This window comes from Zerene cesonia, chromosome 20 (genome assembly GCF_012273895.1).
Source record: "Zerene cesonia ecotype Mississippi chromosome 20, Zerene_cesonia_1.1, whole genome shotgun sequence".
Classification (NCBI taxonomy): Eukaryota; Metazoa; Arthropoda; class Insecta; order Lepidoptera; family Pieridae; genus Zerene; species Zerene cesonia.
In genome coordinates this window covers 9,658,337-9,679,247 of record NC_052121.1, presented here as the reverse complement: position 1 = coordinate 9,679,247, position 20,911 = coordinate 9,658,337, and the positions used below count along the sequence as shown (strand labels likewise).

General features: G+C 34.3%; 3 protein-coding genes across 5 annotated transcripts in view; 1 reads left to right on the top strand and 2 right to left on the bottom strand.

The window, feature by feature from the left end:
• Positions 1 to 22: 22 nt before the first annotated feature.
• LOC119834755 (thioredoxin reductase 1, mitochondrial-like) lies at positions 23 to 16,821 on the bottom strand. Of its 3 annotated transcripts, XM_038359219.1 has the most exons (9): positions 16,746 to 16,821; positions 15,626 to 15,691; positions 9,804 to 10,024; positions 5,591 to 5,951; positions 4,085 to 4,313; positions 3,611 to 3,698; positions 2,408 to 2,658; positions 1,838 to 2,029; positions 23 to 1,030 (listed from the first exon to the last, which is right to left on the bottom strand). In XM_038359219.1, exons 1-9 carry the CDS (start codon positions 16,804 to 16,806, stop codon positions 901 to 903), a joined length of 1,599 nt encoding a protein of 532 aa, XP_038215147.1. In that variant the 5' UTR covers positions 16,807 to 16,821; the 3' UTR covers positions 23 to 900. The 3 variants fall into 3 exon arrangements, with proteins under 3 accessions (XP_038215147.1, XP_038215149.1, XP_038215148.1); XM_038359221.1 differs by lacking the exons at positions 15,626 to 15,691; positions 16,746 to 16,821 and adding an exon at positions 11,846 to 12,025; XM_038359220.1 differs by lacking the exons at positions 15,626 to 15,691; positions 16,746 to 16,821 and adding an exon at positions 11,462 to 11,600.
• LOC119834756 (C-factor) lies at positions 11,653 to 15,601 on the top strand. Its single transcript, XM_038359222.1, has 5 exons — positions 11,653 to 11,803; positions 13,459 to 13,510; positions 14,369 to 14,559; positions 14,860 to 15,009; positions 15,246 to 15,601. Exons 1-5 carry the CDS (start codon positions 11,687 to 11,689, stop codon positions 15,468 to 15,470), a joined length of 735 nt encoding a protein of 244 aa, XP_038215150.1. The 5' UTR covers positions 11,653 to 11,686; the 3' UTR covers positions 15,471 to 15,601.
• Positions 16,822 to 18,620: 1,799 nt separating the features above from the next.
• Positions 18,621 to 20,911, bottom strand: part of LOC119834881 — a 6,940-nt gene continuing 4,649 nt past the window's right edge. The window contains exon 3 of the mRNA XM_038359399.1: positions 18,621 to 20,907. Within this exon, the coding sequence (XP_038215327.1) occupies positions 18,887 to 20,907 (2,021 nt within the window). The 3' untranslated portion in view covers positions 18,621 to 18,886. The remainder of the gene's footprint in view (positions 20,908 to 20,911) is intronic.

Below are 20,911 nucleotides of genomic sequence, written 5' to 3'. Positions count from 1 at the left end.
AAGAGACAATAAAAGACAAACGTTAAAAATATATCACTTTATTAAATTACAAATTAAAATCACATGGAGAAAAAATCATTTTCGGCGCGCACTAGCAACCGGAATGTAGCCACATCGAATGCGGGGAAACAGACAATACAAATATAATACTGTGTGCAATATTGTTCGAAATAATTAACTTATAACGTTATAAATAACAGCTAGACCATTCTTTGTGTCAAAGTTGATTTTATTGAAGCACAAGACATTACAACACTAATATTTATAATTATTAATTATTAATCTGTGTACAACATGGCGTTTGGCGCCAAATCTAGTTGTCATTCATGACGTCACTACAAAATAACGGGTAACTTTTGTACTATAAAACAAAGGCAAGGTGTGAGCACCGAAACATTTAAGTCATTTCTATATAAACTTTATAAACATGTCTTTTGTTATAATTTAATTCATTTATAAATGCCCATATCTATCTATTCTCTACCGAGTAATCGTGACATTAGTATTATAAACATAATTTTTACTGTAATACTTAATGTGCGAGGGTGCAGAAATTATAAGCGGTATGCACAGTGGGATAATTGACAACTATATATTGTCTGTGCTGTGTATCTCGATAACAATAGAATATAAAAAAATCAATTTAATAATAACAAACCACAAAACATTACAATATCAATTATAACTTTTCACTGTACTGTAAGTTAAATGACCATTGAAGTATCTCAATTTAAGAGCAATAATCAAATTTATTTTTATATAAACCCCACCAACCACCAACTGATTAAATTCGATCGAGTCCACTGAAATCGGGGAAAGCTGTGAGTGATGTATTATTCATAATTTGCTATTATATAATCTGTGGACAGTGTACGTCCGCCTCCCATCGTGGGGGGGTTTCTAACTGCAGCACGACGCGGGGTTGGGGTCCTTGCCGGAGCGCTTGGTTATGTTCAGGCGGGTGAACTCTTCGGCTACCGTCGGGTGGATGCCCACTGTGTTCATGAGTTGCTCCATGGTGATGCCGCATCTGGAAGTCAATGTGTTAGCATGAATAAAGTATTTATAGAGGTTTAAATTTCTGTATACAGTATTTACGTACGAACAAAACTCACACTCGTATAATTGGGTATAAAGTTGACGCGACTTGTCGATGTTAATTTTACTTAATATACCTAAGAGATAGAAACAAACGTCCTATATGACTTTACGAATCACCCACGTTTCCACTTCTAGAGTATGTATAGTAGAGACTGCGTATACACCTCGTAGACTACGCGTACACTATACATATACTTAGCTAATTTAATAGCACCATCGCTTTCAGACAGCAAATGCCGTATGAAAAAAACTAGCTAACTCTTTTAATATAATCGCATAGTACATACAGTCATTTACGTAAGTTGGGGTGGTTTTGGCGTAGTTTGGATAAGTTCGGGTGTCGTATACATAGTGGAACTAGAACTAGTTATTTATTTCTCCACAAAGGAGGGTAATGCATTTCGAGCATATATATGTTTTTTTATATATAGGTATTATTTTGACATGTTAGTCGTCGTTCTAATTGTCAGGATTGCAGGTCCGCTAATTGTGAGGGTAAGATATTTTTTTTTTATTTTACTGATATCAAACGAAAGATCGTAAACAGAACACTACAAAAGAACTAAAAACTTAATAGTCGGTCCATTTGTTTCTATAATACCAATTTTGAATTGCTTGTCACTATTCTACTACGGCTATTGTCATCATATATTAAACCACGTCCGGTTAAAGCGGGGAAATCCCACAAGCACGGTGCCAAGTTAGGTGCCGCGGACTATACAGCGTCGTAGCTCACTTGATGGCCGCCGCGAAGCCCTGTATGACCTCGCCGGCGACGGGCCCCACGAAGTGCAGGCCGAGCACGCGCTGCGGCTGCTCGCGGCGCGCCACCGCCTTCAGGTAGCAGTTGCGGATGTTGCGCTGCGGTATGAAGAACTCCGTCGGCTTGTAGTACGCGTGGTACACCTCGATGTTGTCCGCGCCGTGTCTGCGAACATGATTGTATTATTTAGCACGAGAATGTCACTTTTTACATCCTCCAATCAATCAACAATCAAATCAAATAAGCAACAACAAAACAACAACAAATATTTACAAATATACCCTGTTTTTTTTAATTTTATTGCAAATAAACCATGTTTGCTTGAATGCGCTCTCTAAAACTCGGGAACTATTGGACCGATTACAAAAATTTATTTGTTATCTTTGGATATTTACATGATCCCCGAATGCTACACATGTACCAAGGGTACACACAATTGATTTTCTGACTACAGTACTAGCACCTCATAAGCAAATGCTAAGTCGAGTAACTTAACCCAAGTTCCCACATTTCACCCGCTACATTATCGATGATCGAACCCACCTCTGCACGGCGGTCTCCTCGCTCAGCCCCACGCACCCGTACTCCAGCGGTGTGAACACGGTTGTGGCCACGTTGTCGTAGTCCATCAGCTGAGTGGAGCCACCGAACAGCCTGCGGGCCAGCAGGCGTCCAGCGTGTATCGCCACGGGGGTGAGCTCCGGCCGGCCCTCGAGCACATCGCCCACTGCGTAGATGTGGGGCACGTTGGTCTGTTCCGTTTCAGCTATGACCTTGCCGCTCTCGGAGAGACACTGGAAGCGTGTGGATGTTTGTTTAAATTAACATTGTAAGTGCAGTGATTTATGAACGGATGGGACGGATATATCTGGATGTAGGAGTGAAAAGCACTTACTGTGTGAGAATAATATAATAATAACATCAAAACCCTCATAGGAGGCCCATGTCCAGCAGTGCGAACATATATAGGCTGATGATGATGATGATGATTAAAAAGAAATACCAATCAATTAATTTTTTTTTGTAAAATTCCCAAAGAGAAAAAAATCAATCATGCGCTGCGATTCAAATTTAATGAATATCATGATATAATTGGAAAAAAGCAAATACAGAGTTTAATGCCGGCTCTTCTCTGTAAAAAATGCTTTCCAATTTCGGTGATAAATGTTAAAACTGTCTTATTCAAAAATGTTTCTTTAAGAAGTCTAATTGAATAAATAAATTTTTGAGTTTCAGTTTGAGTTTAGCATTTTCTTTAAAGCCATAAACTAAAAAAAAAAATAATTAATACTAATGTAATATGCATATTGTCTATTTTGCTGTAAAATGTGTTTTCCCAGTAGGTAACAAAGTACATAGAAAAATACATGTCCTTTCTTGTGTCTGATTTTACGCGAGTATTATATATTTAGAAATATAAAGACTTTTAAAAGGATTTTAAACGCGATTTATTCATTATATTATTAAGCCGACCGTGACCACGTTCGCTGTAAAGTGTTTACAGTGAATGTGATCACGGAGACACGCTCGCTGTAAAGTGTTCGAAAAGTCGGGTTAATATAATGAATAAATCGCGTGTAAAATCAGTTTTCAAGTGTTTAATTTCTAAATACAAATGCTGCTAATAGAGAACTAAAATAAATGAATATTTGTGTATTATTACCACAGAATATCTTTGGGTAGTGTGTGTGAAAAATGTGTCTATAATAGATTACCTAATGAATTAAAAAAAATAATTAAACTCACGTTAACACCAGCCGCATCCAAGTTAAGTTGTTTCGTTAGAGCATAACGTCCGGTCGCTATGAGCACTGTGTCGAACACATCTTCGCTTCTAAAATTAATAAAAAAAAAAAAACAAATTATTTATCTTGACTACCCGCCAAAATGTTATGTATGAAATTTTGTCTATATTCTATCAGATCCTATCCTACTTCCTACTAATATTATTAACTAGCTGCGCCCCGCGGTTTCGCCCGCCTAAGTCCGTATCCCGTAGGAATATCGGGATAAAATTTTGCCTATATATTATTCCAGTTGTTCAGCTATCTACGCACGTACAATACAACTGGAATAACCTATAGGCAACTTTTTATCCCGATATCCGCGCGAAACCGCGGGGCGCAGCTGGTATTCTATCAGATAAGGATAAAACATCTTAAAAAAAATAATTGAAATGCTATGATTAGCCGCTGCTAGTAAGATTTAAGTACTACTTACTGTTCCTGCGTCTCCGTATTCAACCACTTGGCCTTCAACTGTCCCGTCTCCAGCTTCTCCACAGACAGCGGCACACACTTGTGCTGCAGCTTCACACCCTTGGACTCCATCTCGTTGGTGACCATCTGCGCCATCTGCTGGTCGAAGCCGCGGAGTGGCACCGAGCGGATCAGCACCGTGGCCGGGAAGCCCAGCGAGTTGAGGAAACCGGCGCACTCGAGGCCGATGTCTGGAAGAGTATTGGGTTTGGTGAATATAGTGTTGCGACTGAAGAAGTGATCATTGACGTAAAATAAAAAATTCTTAATAAAAAAATAGGAAACCCTCTTTAATTATTCAAATATAGACTAATGTAGTCCTTAAATCCTTGGTGAGTATAAAAATTTGAATTAAATCTGTCTGCTTCAGGTCGAAATCCGTCAAAAAGAGATGGTTACAAAATACCAAGAAAACGTGTAGATATAAGCTAAAGAATGAAAGACACATAATACAATCATATTTATGAATGGAAATACTTGAAGCATACTTAAACGTTTCAATGACCTGATTCTCAAATGGCTTGGAAATTTTCTCGTCAAACCAAGAAAAATAGCTTGTAAGGATTCACTCTCTTTAAGAAGGCATTGATGAAAGCAAAAATATATTATACTAGCTGCGCCCCGCGGTTTCACCCGCGTCAGTCCATATCCCGTAGAAATATCGGGATAAAAAGTTGCCTATATGTTTTTCCAGTTGTCCAGCTGTCTACTTAACAAATTTCATTGCAATCGGTTCAGTAGTTTTTGCGTGAAAGAGCAACAAACACACACACATCCTTAGAATCTTTCGCATTTATTATATTAGTAGAATTATACATATATAGCACTTTTTCAAGATGTTTTAAAGTACGTAATGAGTTAGTTACTAAATAAAACACAAATTTCAATTACAAAATAGCAAAAAATGAATGCTTTTGTTGTTCATCTCTGTTTTTACGAAACAAATTTAACCACGTATTACGTTAAGGTACTCCAATATTCGAATAACGATTGGTATTCTAGTTAATAGAGAAGTAACTAATTAGTTTCTTGTCAATTCTTAAAAATCAGGCTGCTAATTATTAAAATTTATTAGTGGATTTTTTTTTATGTCACCGTCGGATTTTATGGAGCTGGTGGGTCGCCTGATGGTAAGCGCTACCACCGCCCATGAACATTTGGAGAGGCGTAAAATCGTTTGCAGACTACTACAAATGGATTGCCGACTCTGAATTGGAAAGGGATTGAGAAAGGATTGACGAGAGGAATAAAAGAAAGGAATGGGAAGGGTAAGGAAAAAGATATGGGCCTCCGGCTCCTCCACTCACCGAACAAAACACAGCAGTATGCTATTTCATGGCGGTCTTTTGTGGGGGTGTGGTACTTTTCCGGTGCGAGCTGGCCCATTTCGTGCCGAAGCATGCTCGACTACCACAATAACTATAAATGTTATATTTAACAAGACTGACTTGTATATTTCGATACTTACATCCAGCTCCAACGACCAGCGTCTTCCCTGGAGGGTGTCCCAAACTGAAGATATCATCGCTGCTTATACAGTACTCTATCGCGCCAGGGATATCCGGGTAATGTGGTCGCCCGCCGACCGCGATCAATATATTCTTCGCTGTCAACTCCTTCTTGCTTCCATTCTTCATGGTCGCTATTATGGTGTGGGGATCCTTGAATTCGCCTAGCCCATTGATGTAGTCAATCTTTTTGTCCCGCAAGTCGACTCTGGTCACCCAGTTGACAGACTTTATGTGGTTCTGGACGGACTCTGTAAGGGCGGCCCAGTTGATTTTGATCTGGTCCAGTGCGGGCACTTGCCAGCCGTACGCAACCGCTTCCTAGAAAGAGAAGAGTGGGTAATTATTATATCATCTTCATAGTAAATTGTTTATAATGCTATTTTTCTTTGGCGTCTTGCATAAGGATTATAAGGACTTTACTTTATATTATAAGGATTTAACTTGTCTTATAAGGATGCTGCATTCAATATATTCATAGTAATATTCATAGTTTGCAAGAAACTGAGACAAGCATTACAATTAATTTGAAAATCTCTTATATATTACTTTTATACATTATAATGCAGAGAAGAAAACAACAACTAGTCTTTATGTAATAATATGCACATTGTATCTATATAAGCACATTACACATATAAAAAAAATATATATTAATTATGTTTTCTTGTTAATTATGCAAGTGCTGTGATAATTAGATAATAACAATCTTCCATATATCATTCTACATTGCAAATAGTAAAACACGCAAAATCAAAGAATTGAGACCTTCATACAACCGATTACTATATAAATTTGTTAATAGATTTTCCCATACAACAACTTCCTCTTTAATTTCAAACAATTAATGGCATTCATGTTTTTACGGTACATTGTACCTACACTCAAATAACAATCTACAAATTTCATAAAATTAACTCAAATGACCATAGATAGTATTTCCAAGTTTCTAGAAATAATTAAAAAAAAACTATCATAGGTATATTATATAGGATGCTGGATTGATGAAAAAATCAATAAAAGACTACTTGTCTAGTGTATTGTTTTTAAAATATTATAAGGTACATAAATATCACTGCAATTATGTATTACACAATGTTAAAATTAATTATTCAATGAAGTGGTTTTACAAACAAGCCAGTGATGCATAACAAATTGCAAAATGTTTTTAAAATATTGCATTTTTATAATATATTTCCAGACAGTTAAAGATTAAATTATAATGAGCAAGACTTCTCATTTGTAGTCAAACAAGTATTTTATTATTTTTAAAATGCAGTATTTAAATAAATGATGTTGGAGATGATATTGCTGTCACACTAACACACTCAAACTTATTTTTGGCATAATTCAATTAAATTTTGGCCTTACAAATAGCGAAACTATTTTTAGAATAAGCCCTTATAAATGCTTAAAAATAGTTTCCGTCGCATATATGATACGGCAATAAAAAAAATATATTGTACATAATCATTGTTAAAAAAAAAAACTAAACTTCTCTCAAATTGTCAGAACTAAACTAAACTAACGGAACGGCACTAGCTTTAACAAAAAAAAAAAGAAAGACTTGACGATTCTTTTTTTCGAAAGTTTTTTTTTAAGTGGAGTCTAAAGTTCTCATGTAAAAAACCCAAAAAAAAAACAATCGGATTGATAACATTCTCCTTTTTAAAGTGTGTGTCTATACTTCCAGAACAGTTTACAATTGTGACTTGCATTTATTTATCAAACAGGTATAATGTTTTACGATATGACTAACATGAAAATATACTCCCATTCACATAATATGTAAATTAAAACTCATTATGATTATCTCGTGTTATATAAGTTATGATCACGCGTCATTCCATGTTACGCTGCTTATTCCAAGTTTCTACCATATTATAGAAGTATGCGCTTAGCGTAGGGGGGTGGTTTTAGGGATTCAAAACCCCGGGAAATGTTAATAATATGTAATTAATAATTAATATAATTTACATATTAATTAACCTATAACTGTTCAACTTCTCATTAAGGAAAAGCAAGCGGAAACTTATTATTAAAGTAAGCGTGTTTTATGCACTTTTAGTCATTTCACTTAATTGACACCCTAAATTCTGGCTGCGTTCGTGAACAGGAGCTTATTAATAATGGATTGATTTAAATTTCGTCAATGAATTTTCATCCACAAAACCCTAGTTAAAAAAAACAAAACGCCTTCAAAGGGGTAAGAAAATATTCAATTCGTGAGAGTTTACCATTAAAACATTTGGGAAAGACAATGGAATCATTGTTTTCGTTTATAAGCAATTGGTACATACAATAGTATTAGGAAACTGCAATCAAAATTTAACTCCCCATAAATAAATAAAATAATACATGTTAGCAATCATAATTTGCCCTTTTAAAGTCATAGATATATTGCACTCGCTCCAGGATGGCAATACGAAAGTCAGGTAATTGCCCGCCTCGTGTAGGCGAGCGAGTGAGTGAGATGTAGATAATATGTTGTATGTGTTAGAATGAAACAGCGCAGCTTAACGGCCGTTGCCGTTTTAAAATACAATATTGTTCGTGTATCCTGCCTTTACTTATCATACGGAATTGAGTACAACAGTTTTCCTTTTATTCTGTTATAATATTATACGACAAACACAAATTATTGGTTTTTCAATTGCCACCCATAATATAACTTATTGCTTGTTACATTAGCTATGTGCCAGTGAGAGGTCCCGATTATGATAGGCACAACTGGCACATCTGTCAATATAAATTCAGAATAACTTTTATATCCATGAAATTACAAATACTCTTGTATTTTATAAGTAAAATTGACATATGACTATCTTGTAGAAAAGTCGTTAACTACCACAATACTGTATTGTTAATACACTTAAACAAGTGATAGATAAAAATCGAGTTGTTATAGGCTTTTATGAAAATTACTAAGGGACCGTCTGACCTTTTTCGTTTATTCGTAATTATGGAACAATCTAGTCCGTATCTATAACTATGCTAGAATTAAAATAACAGGAGATGCTTTATTGGGGTCGGATCAAATTAAAATATGATACTAGGGCAGCAACATAGCCACATCATTTACTTTAAAATAAAAAATTAATTACCCCGTCACTTTCAGAATATTTTTAATGGTGAATTTAATTGAAAACTAGGGTATATAAACATTCCAAATCTATTTACCTTAATAAAAAGCATTACCAGTTACAAGGAATCCAGGAATCGGGAAGGGATCAGGAAGGTATGAGGTTTTGGGTGCACTTACCAAGTCCTATAAGCAAACAATTATAATGAAATATATTGTTTTTCTTTTTCTTTACCTTTTATTAATTAATAGTATCTGCAGTTGTCTACTTCTTCTCATAAAATATTGACTGACTATGATAGTTATTTTATTTAAATTGAAATGAATTGAACTTATTTCTAGTGTTAATTATTCCAACTTTCTCTTTACTGATTATCACAAAATTATATTTATAAACTAATGAGTAATGACTGATATTGTTAAGGCAAATGAGTTTATAGAAAATTTCCTTCTATATTATTTGAGTTTCTGACAAACAGGATATACTATAGAAATGGAGAGACATAACAAGACAATCATTTTTAATCCAAATAATATTATGATATGGTTAAATAACTTCTTTTTAACACAACCCATAAGATTGTCTATTCAATGATTTCTCACTAGATATACAATCTTATCTAGTCAATACATTGTAATAATAAATTCTATAGATTAATGACCCACATTCACATAAAGATAATTGCAGTGTTATTTATGATATTAGACCTAATATATTTCCAGAGAAAATATCTCACTATGTGCTTCTATCATGCTTTTGTGGTTATTATAGGAATCTTTAAACAAGGAATTTTACTTGAAAATATTTTATTTATTTCATCTGTTTCAAAACAATAAAATTTACAAAACAATTTCTCGTGTTAAATTTTGTACTTAGCTTCAATTGTTTTTAAACACATATGCAATGTATATATCTAATTTTTAGATAGTAATTCACTCTCATCCAAGCACAGTAAAAACCTAATACATTTCAATAAGAACAGGTCTATATATAATAAATGTTTGTGTGATTTTTAAAATAATAAAGTAAACCTTTTTTTCAACAGTACTTTACTAGCATCAAACATTATATAAAGGACATAAATACTCACATGTATGCTCTCTCCAAGTAATGCCGCTTGATGCATCAACTTTTTCGGTATACATCCCACATTCACGCATGTTCCTCCGAGACCCCACTTTGTCCCCTGGGGCGAAGGGGTAACATAATCTAACACAGCAACGCGAGCGCCCTGGTTCACTGCTTCCTTAGCGCATGCCAGCCCTCCCGAGCCACCACCAATGACGGCCAAGTCATAATCATACGCCCCATCTACAATTGCATTATGTACCCATGAACTATGAAGCAACATTATAATGCACACAGCTACCTTGGTACGGTATGTGACCAAGTGAGGGTTGTAGTGTGCCAATTACAAAAACAGCAAATATATTATAATGAGAAACATTACCCACTTATAAAGGTGTAAAATGTGTTAATTAAAATTGACTATATGAACTGACAATGAATGAAATGAATGAATCTAGAAACTGTGATATTTTAGTAGCAGCATAGTATTTACAAAGTTTAAGTAATATAAAAATATGTGATTTGGTTTTAATTTAATTTGAGTTAGTGTGTGAATTCCTATTTTGAAGCCCTTTAATGGTTATTCAATAAGTGATATTGGTAAGGTAAGAAACATTTTAATTACCATTACCATACCTAACAACAGAATTTAAAATAATGATATGATTACAATTAGTTCCAGACTAAGCAAAGCTTGGCTGATCAGGTTGTATAAATTACCTGTACATCAGCCCAGCATTATAACATATTTATACTTTAACTACTAGTTCTTAAAAGTACTCCCCAACTATCCCATATCACCAATTTACAATGGACAAGAACAGATATGAGCCACAGAAAACTTCATAATACCACAGTTTTATAACCCACACAGTTGTTCAACGAAGATGTTTAGATAGGTGAATTATGCATGGGGGCAATACTATTTGTTGTGTGAGAGATTGCAAATTGAGAAGAATCTGCGTTTTTATCTTTTGCATATTTTAAATTTCCATAACTATATTATTGAACTGTGACAACCACAACATAGTCTAGGTGTTAAAACATCTTTCATTATGGCGTTGAACTACTGTATGTTTTCGCTATAAACTGCCATAATACTACTAACGCAGAAAAGGTGAATTATACAATAATTGCCCGATTTTTATGGAAGCTCTATTGTGCCACATTAACATGATAGGCAGACAGCACAAAATTTCCAGTGAATATAATCTTTATACCTTCTTCTTGTACTAAAGGAGCGATTGATTTTGTCTTACGGCTACAACACATCCAACCTATTTGTATAGACAACCAAAAGTGTCTATTATTATATTTATATGAATGCAATGCTTACAACAATACACAGAAATTTTAATGCATTTTTACAATGTAACCAAGATGATTGTGAATTTTTTTTATTAATCATATTAGATATCATCAACAATCATTATTATATAAGTAATGTATCTATAGTTATTCTATTTATGATATTTGAAAAATCTATCAGGACTAGATGTTTTATGAATTATGAGGGCATAATATAGTACATGTTAAACATGAAAAGAACGATGATCGAATAATCAGGTGGGTAAAAATTAGATTGAGTAATAAATCAAGACATGAAAAATACCACAGTCATATCATCAGAGGTTAGTCGATAATTACTTCAAGGCTACGCTAAGATAATTCCCAACTTACTAGAAAATGTGCGCCGGCTCAACACAATTAAAGTATCAGTTCTACTTAGCGGTTTCACAATATTGCGTATCTTGAGAAAATTATTAAAAATTGTCATTTTGACGTGTTACTCCATGAATGACAGAAAATTATTTAGGTATACATAGGTTACTGCTAACAAGAACGCAAGATAACCTTACTTAAACGTCAATTTTATGTTTAATGAAATTCTATTAGAATTGCACAATGAATTCCGTGTTGATTACTGGCGCAAACAGAGGGTTGGGACTTGGAATGGTTAAATTTCTACTAAAGAACAATAAGGCTGAAAATGTTTTCGCAACCTGTCGTAACACTTCTGAGGTAAGATGTAAAGTTAATAACTTATATATCATAAGAACTTACCGATCGGTGCCATTTTTGTTGTTGTTTTAAAATCACACTAACACTTCACGTTACTACTAAATAACCAACTTTAATGTCTGAGTTGAAGCCGTGTAGTAATATTTAATAACTATTTTATTTAAAGATAAACGCGAGAAAGAGATAGCAAATCCCCCGTTTACCAGGCATCGACTAACGAGTCGTATACTAGTGTAGGCAACACTTAAATAATTATTCACATACAATCGAAAATCGAGTGGGGGACGGCAGGTATCGAATAATCGTGACTAAGCATATGACGCCATGAACGATGACGTATCCTCAGCATCTAAGATGATGATGCAAATAAAGAATAACAAAAAAGACAACATCAAAAGAGTCATAACATAAGTTTAAATTCCTATTTACAGAACACGCTATTTCAGATCGGTACTTTATATTTGTTATCGAAAGTAAAAGCACTTCACTGACGGTCGAAGAAATATCCGGAATATTTAGATTTTTGACAGCGAGCAATAATTTGAAATCTCGCGCGCTATATCTTTCATTTATTTTTGCTCTACTGCCTTCAGTGTTAAGAATTATCGAAAAGAAGATTTCAAATTGTTAAAAGTTAATATTCGTAGTAAAAGAAAAAACCGATACATTTGCTATTGAAAGAATCCTTAAAGGTTTAACTATACATAGGGACATGAGGACAGACAGAGATAGCGACTTTGTTTTATGCTATGTATTGATTATTACGATACTAGCTATCCACCCGCGGCTTCGCCTGCGTGGATTTCGGTTATATCGCGCGACATGGTAAGGAGTAGCCTATAGGTTTTCCCAAGGTCTGGACTATTTGTCAAAATTGGTTAAGTGGTTTAAGTGTGAAAGAATCTTACATGATTTTATGTTTGACAATAAGGAACTTCCATACAAACTTTCATCCCCTATTTCAACCCCTTTTTCACTTTTTTTCGTAATAAAAAGTATCCTATGTCCTTTCCCAAGTTCAGTTCTATCATCATACCAAATTTCATCAAAATAGGTTCAGTGGTTTAGGCGTGAAAGCGTAACAGACAGACAGAGTTACTTTCTTATTTATAATATTAGTAGGGATGACATCATCATCATCAGTCTACAACACCACTAATCATCCTATTATACGCTATAAATTTTCTAATGTATATGATACAATGGTTGTATAATGATACACTCTTTCATACATAATGTCATATTATTCTCTCTATAACAAAAAATTGGCTTAAAATTTTATATGCCTGATATTGAATTATATCGTAGATCCTATGAAATACAATAAAAATAAAAATAAAAATAAAAAAAAAGGTTTTTCTTTATCTACGTGCATAAATAAAATAAAATGATGATTTAACAACATTAGTTTACAAACAGTATTTTATTAGTAATTCGCCGGTGAGTACACAAAAATATATTATATGTATTTTATTACACGAAAATTATGTTTTAATATTTTTTATTTAGCTAGGTACACCACAGTCTATATCTCTATACCTAACCTACTTATTTGGATCATATTATGATGTATGACAATAACTGTGCACAAAAATATAGAATTGTATGCATGCAAATATATCTTAATGTACTGATTATATTTATAATTTTTTCAGGAACTTAAAGCAATTTCCCAAGAACACAAGAATCTGCACATATTAAATCTGGGTAGGTAACGTATAAGCACAGACCTTAATCATATGTATTTCAGTTTAACGTAAAGTATCTTTTTGGAATGACAGATATATGGTCACTTTTTCTGAAAGACTTGTTGTGTTTCTTACAACGAAATTATCGTGTTACTTTTATATCACACAATATTGCCGTTGGTCGGCTAGGATGCGTTGAAAATATTGCATGTATATGACTACTGCCGCACCAGTAGACATCCAACGCTTCTGAACATGTTTTTTTTTATTTTTTTTTTATGTTACAGTCGGCAATGGAGCTGGTGGGACGCCTGATGGTAAGCGCTACCACCGCCCATGAACATTTGGAGAGGCATAAGGTCCATTGCAGACCTTACGCCTCTACAAATGGATTGCCGACCCGATTTTTGGGAAGGGATTAAGAAAGGATTGGCGATAGGAATAAAGGAAAGGACTGGGAAGGGTAAGGAAAAGGATATGGGCCTCCGGCTCCCCCACTCACCGAACGAAACACAGCAGAATGCTATTTCACGCCGGTCTTCTGTGAGGGTGCGGTACTTCCCCGGTGCGAGCTGGCCCAATTCGTGCCGAAGCGTGCTACCACATACAACATATAAAATGTTTGAGGCCTATAAGATAGCATGTCTGTATGTGTCTTTAAATGCAGTCATGCATAGCGTAGGTACAAGCACATGAACGTAACAAATTTTAAGAAGTTAATGCCCTCGTAAAACGTTCTAAACGTTACGCCTCATGGAAGCGGAACCGTATTGCTAACGAAGTTCAATTCATATTTCATAAAAACTACCCCATCAGGTATAGATTAGAAAAATGCAAAATTGAAAAAAAAAAGTCAGTTATAATATAAATTTTATAGATGTAACCAATACTTCCCAATTTGATGATATCGCTACACAAATAGCAAAAGTCATGAAAGGCCAAGGTCTCAACTTACTGATCAATAATGCTGGTGTCACCACACGATTCACTAAGCTCAATTTGGTGAAAGCTGAGCAGCTGCTGGAAAATCTAACAGTTAACACAGTGGCACCTATATTACTGACGAAGGTTATTTATTCTTTATTTTACTATTAATGATATAATTGTATATTTAATAATGCTCCGTGTCTAAAATCCTTTAGAAAAGAACAACGTTGCAACCTATAACTTCCATTTAAATATATGTAGTTTCAACTGTGGGTAATTTTCTTTCTAGCAATAACTGAATATAAATATAATACAAGAACACGATGTTTTATTATTAAACCATATTAACAAGGAGTGTGCCTATAAATACGCTGATAATTTATAAAGTAACTAAACAACCGAAAGGCCCGAATATGATATTAAAAAAACCTTATATTTCAGGCTCTCGTTCCATTGTTGAAACAAGCAGCGGAAGCTAACAGCGGGAAGCCGATGGGCGCCAAAAAGGCAGCTGTTATAAATATGAGCTCCATTCTTGGTTCCATTGCACAAAACGACCAAGGTGGCTTTTATCCGTACAGATGCTCAAAGGTTAGACGCGTGAAAATGTATATATATAATCGAGGAAGTAGGAAATTCGGTCGAAGTGAAATTAAAATAGCAAACTAAGTAGCATAATTATAGTACAATTATAAAAAATAAAATACATTTGTTTCACAACACTTCGATAAATTATTATATGATCCCAAAAATAACACGTCATATTGTAAGCAGTACGTTACAGAAAAATTTTTTCAGTGACATACAACTTATAAAAAAAATTTCAGGCCGCATTAAATGCTGCAACGAAGTCAATGAGCATTGATTTAAAAAAAGATGAAATTCTCGTTGCCTCCATGCATCCAGGATGGGTAAAAACTGACATGGGCGGCAAAAATGCGCCGCTAGATGTCGATACCAGTGTTGGCGGCATTTTCACAACCATAGACAAACTTGGAGAAAATGATACAGGGAAATTCTTACAATATGATGGTTCGGAGTTGCCATGGTAACATTAACATATCGATTTAAATAAGTAAATCAATTATAAAAACAAAAGAGATTTTTAATGTAAGCTTTGTTGATACCTATATCTAACAATTGTAAAAACGAGAACAATAAAACATTAATAAGGCAAATACAATTAATTTTTCATTTGTTACCTTACCTTCACCAGCAGGTTTCATCATTTCTCCAGCGACAGAATGTAATCTAAGGTTAGGACGCGGTTTTCCTGAAAACAGATTTTGGCGATCTAAAATATTGTTCTTATAAATATTACATATATATTGATTACATATATATCCATACAAACTCTATCCTTCCTATCCTATCCTACTAATATTATTAATGCGAAAGTTTGTAAGGATGTGTGTGTGTTTGTTTGCTCTTTCACGCAAAAACTACTGAACCGTTTGCAATGAAAATGAAGTTTGGCTGGACAACTGGAATAACATATAGGCAACTTTTTATCCCGATATTCCTACGGGTTAATATAAACGCGAAATTCAGGGTTAAACGCAACTAGATTATTTTTTTTTAAATGGAGAGTCCATTCTGAATTTAAATTAATTTAAAATAATTTAAGGATATAAATAGGGGACGAAATTTTTTTAAACGTAAATCACAGTGCGAAGCATAGCTTGTCGTTCTTACAGTGTAATAACCCAAAGCGGATGAGATTTAATTTATATAAACTGAAACTTCGTCATTGATGTGTTTCATAGTCACAAACTTTTTATTAGGAGGAGAAAAGGGTATTTATAATCTTAGCATGCACATGAAAATAACAATTTTGCATGTTTTAATTAATCATCGTTTCCATTCTGTCTAATCCGTAAAAGAGTTTAGGGATTCTCTTTAAACTGAACTACCTAAATTGTTCTCTCTGAACAGCAGATTTAGAGAAAGCAATTTAGTCGATAACACAGAAAAAAGAGTAAAATAGGCAGATGCAGTGACATAGCGCAGTTTTTCGCCGGTACAGATTACATTATACCAGCTTTCCGTTTGCTTCGTTTGCGTAGGAAATATCGAAAGGAATAGATAGGCTATACCGAGGTTTTCCCCAAATAGTTCCCGTTGCCCGACCGACCTATATCCTTTTTCGGGTCTTTAACTATATTTGTACCCAATTTTATCTTAATCGGTTCTATAGTTTAGGCCTGAAAAAGAGACAGACAAATAGCTACTTTCGCATATATAATATTCTATTAGATAATTCACATATTTATGCCTATTAAAATTTAACATTCAATTTAGGATATGATTATCAAGAGTATGCTCACCAAACCTACTGCAGGTGCTCTTGTGCGGACAGAGTTCCATAAAGTTCATCGCGATTGACATTTTGCACAATAAAGAAATGAAAAAGAAATCACACCGTTTAGATACTATTACATTAATTATTTATTAAGATATTTCTCAAGACTGAGCGTCGTTAGCTCAACGGTAAAATTTTGACACTGCCATTTGTTGCCAATAAATAGCCAATTATGATTTTGTCATAGAAGTTTTTAGATATCATAAACCTAGATAAGGTAAGGCGAAGATCTTTGAACGCAGGAGAGTATGCTCCAGATTTTAGATAGTAAGATTAGCTACAGACAAACTATATTCTACTTCTACATCCGTTTACACGTGAATTGTTCTTAAAACACAAAAAAGGCATCCAAAATACTGCAAGATAAGAATTATGTAAATAAAATAATAATAACTCGGGTAATCGAGTATTTAATAATAATAGCTAAAATTTTGCGCTATTCAAAACTGAATTTTCTTTTTAAAAATTCGAATAAGAAAAAAAAGATATTGATATATCGATTGAAAAAGTTGTACTCCAAAGCAGTTTATCGATTCATGTGCCAATATATACCTTATTTAATGATTGAATGCTTTCAATCCTCTAATCTGTTCAATATTGCATTCTCTCTCTCTATTAATCACCATTTCATGTTCATTGAGAAACTCCCCGTTTTTTAAAGGCTCATTATAAGCTGCTTGAAGAAATAAAAACGATAAACATCAAGAAATATAGCGTCTTGTAACTACATAATTTGTGCGTGTTGTCCATTTTAAAATGAAAGTTTCACTTTAGAGTCCCTTTACATATATAGCCAGTTCCTATCATTCTTACATTCTATAGTGATTTTAAGGTGAACCTTTGAAATACCTTTGCATTCAGTATAAATCGTTTTAGCGTATCCAATAATCCCTAACGCGCCAGTACAAAACTTTAGCATATTAACGCATCAAAATATACATTTAAATAATGCAAATTAGACTCTGTTTCAATAGTATACGGCTGAATTTAAATCTCGCTTATCCTAGTATAATAGATGATGCAGTCACCGGTGTGTACAAATAACCCTTGCAGAACAGAATTGTAATTGTGCAAACGGGGCGTATAGGAGAGCGCTGTTTTATCGACGTAATATTTCCTTTCATCGCATCGCAGAATATACTGTTACAATGTGAATTTATAAATATATCAAGTACCTATTTGAAATATCAATTTTAAGCTTACTAAATTCTATTATTCATATTATACACGAGCAGATTAGTTTTGTTAATATATACCTATATATCGATATACCTACCTAAGCTGTTTTAAATTTATAGATGTTTTTACACTCAGGACGGCAATGCGAAAAGTAATTGCCAGACAAGGAAGGCGAGGCAACATGTAGGTAATGTTATGATGCATTAGAGTGAAAGAGTGCGGATTAAAAAAGACCAATGCAAAAAGAAAAAAGTATTTCTACCTTGTTGATACCTATATTGTCATTTTACCTTGTTTGTTTTTTTTTTCTACACTAAGTTCAACTTACTAGAAAATGCCAGAAAGTAAATCTTTTAATTTGAGGCTCTGTGCTTAAATATTTAATCTGATTTCGAGATTTTTCGTATTGGTATGGCATTCGTCGATATTTGTATTCAGTATAAAAATGCTTCTAGGAACAATACGACTCATATATTATCTTGTTTGTAAAATCAAATAAAATAAGAATAAATCAATCTCAGATCGTAAGATTGCTTTATTTTTTATTTCACAATTAAAATAAAAGTATTTTTGACTGTGATTTCCACAGAAATATTTCTAGTGGATTTCGATTACTATTCCACTAAGATCAATCTATGGTAGCGATTAAATAAAATTACAGTTTGGTATCAAAAATTGGATTTATATTTTCGTTTTGCTGTATAGTTAATGTCAATTAACAATTCGCCAGGTTACAGATTGGCCGCACAGCCAGCATCAAGCATAACATGTACTTTAATAACAATGATACAATTTTCAGACCTAATATCCTAACTTAAACATACAACCTAACTAAAGATATACACAAGTAAAGCTAAATTATCTACAATCGTCAATAAATTATATACAGATAACAATATGTTATATACACCTAAATTGTGTTTAGACTTATCTGTAACCTGAGAAACTTTGATTTTTTCTACATTCTGGACAGTACCATTTGCCTTTAGGCGGTACCATGATACCAACACACTCAAAATGAAACCACTCAATGGGACAGCCCTCGGCATCGCATGCTATCATTTCTGACACCTCGTCATATGGACATCTGCAGTAACAATATACGCTTTCACCCTCTTTTGCTTCGCGAACCGCTGGTCTTTGGAAAGCGTATGGTAAACTCGAAGTACCGGAATTCAAGTATGTCGGCGGCGGGACAGATAATGTATTTTGTACATTAGTTGGTTGAAATATCTCTAAAGCCCCTTCCTCGCTTGAATCAGAATCACTGGATTCCATCGATTCGGAGTTCATCAAGAACCGTGGTGGTTCAGGGTCTGGAACAGGAGTGGTCAACCTTATAGGCTCGTTATAATTAAACAATTTTTGCGGTATAACGGAAGATGGTATTTCCTTTTTAGCTTTATGCGTGGCAGGTGATGGCAAGTCTTCTTTTCTCCATTCCAATTTCGGAGGTTGTTGAGGTTTAAGTGCAGCGGGAGTAGTTGGCTCTTCGTCGCTCGAATAACCATAAAATTTGTTTGGCACGCGTCTTCGCTTTGAAGCCCTCTTGCTTTCCGCAGACATAGGTGTGGTGGTCGATTTATTTGAATTTATTGGTTTAGGCGTTTCTGGCAATTGCACGGTATTTGATTGTAAAGATATAGTAATCTTGTTAGGTATTAATGGTGCAATAGGGGGTTCAGACTCTGATTTGGCAATGACATCTTTAGGAATGTTAATCTTAATGGGACCATGTTTTTTAGAACTTTTGGATCTCTTCTTCTTTTTACTCTTTTTCTTACTACTGCTTGACTTATCTTTATTTTCTACCTCTTCCTTGGGAATTTTTTCTTCCTTGACAGGTGTTGCACAACGACTCACTTCTTCGGAGATGGAACCACCATCTGATGGGGCGATTGACGCTAATAACTGGTTTCGCTTTTCATTATACGTTTTATTTGCTATTGGTTGTGGATTCTTATCATAGAATTCTTCGTCTGTTTCACTTTCTTCAGTTTCCAAATCAGTTTCGGCAATGGGTGATTCAGTTTTCTCTGGTACAAGTACAGGTGTTTCAGTCATACCCATAACATCAACATTAGATCCATTACTGATTCTTCTGTTGGGAAGTGATTTTCGAGACAATTTTCTCATTCTTCTTCCATTATTTTGTTCATTTCCAGACTCGTCGGATGAATCGGAATCAGAGGAACTCGAAGATGATGATCCACTGCTTGAAGAACAGCTGCAATTTGAACCACAAGAACAACTCGAGTCACTATCACTACTACTACTACTAGATGAAGACATATCTCCATGTCTTTTTTTAGGTGATTTTTTATTTTTCTTTTTATCGGGGTTTAGTATATCTTCATCTCCGTTCATATCCGGTGGTATTAAACAATAATCATGATCGGATTCACACACATGGCGTCTTCGCATGGGTGGCGGTGTTTTTTCTTTGTGTTGTTCAACATTTGCTTGATATTTTTGAAAGTTATCCCATATTTGAAGAACTTGTTGTTCACTTGGCTTGTCATCTTCTTGAGGTTCTGTTTTTTCTTCCAACTTGGGTAACTGTGAATCTATCTCCGTATCTTCTTTTTTATCTGCAGCTTCTTTTTCTTCTATTTTATCAGAAGACTCAATGTTATTTTCATCTAACTGTTTTTCTTGTGTCTGTGCTTCTTCTTTTACTGAAGGTGGCAATCCACTGTCAGATTCGTCACTACTATCACTCTCCGATAAATTAAGGGCTGGTAAATTAACATCAAGCAATAAAGCATCTTTGTCTTTTAACTTCTTCTTTTTGGATTTTTTTGTTACATGTTCAGCACCTACTTCAGTTTTTATTTCTGAAGTGCTTTCATCTTTAGGAGGTTCATCAACTAAATCAATGACAGGTATTTGGTCCTTAGATGTTTCTGAATTACTGATTAATAAAGCAGGCTTTTCTTCATCAAGTATTTC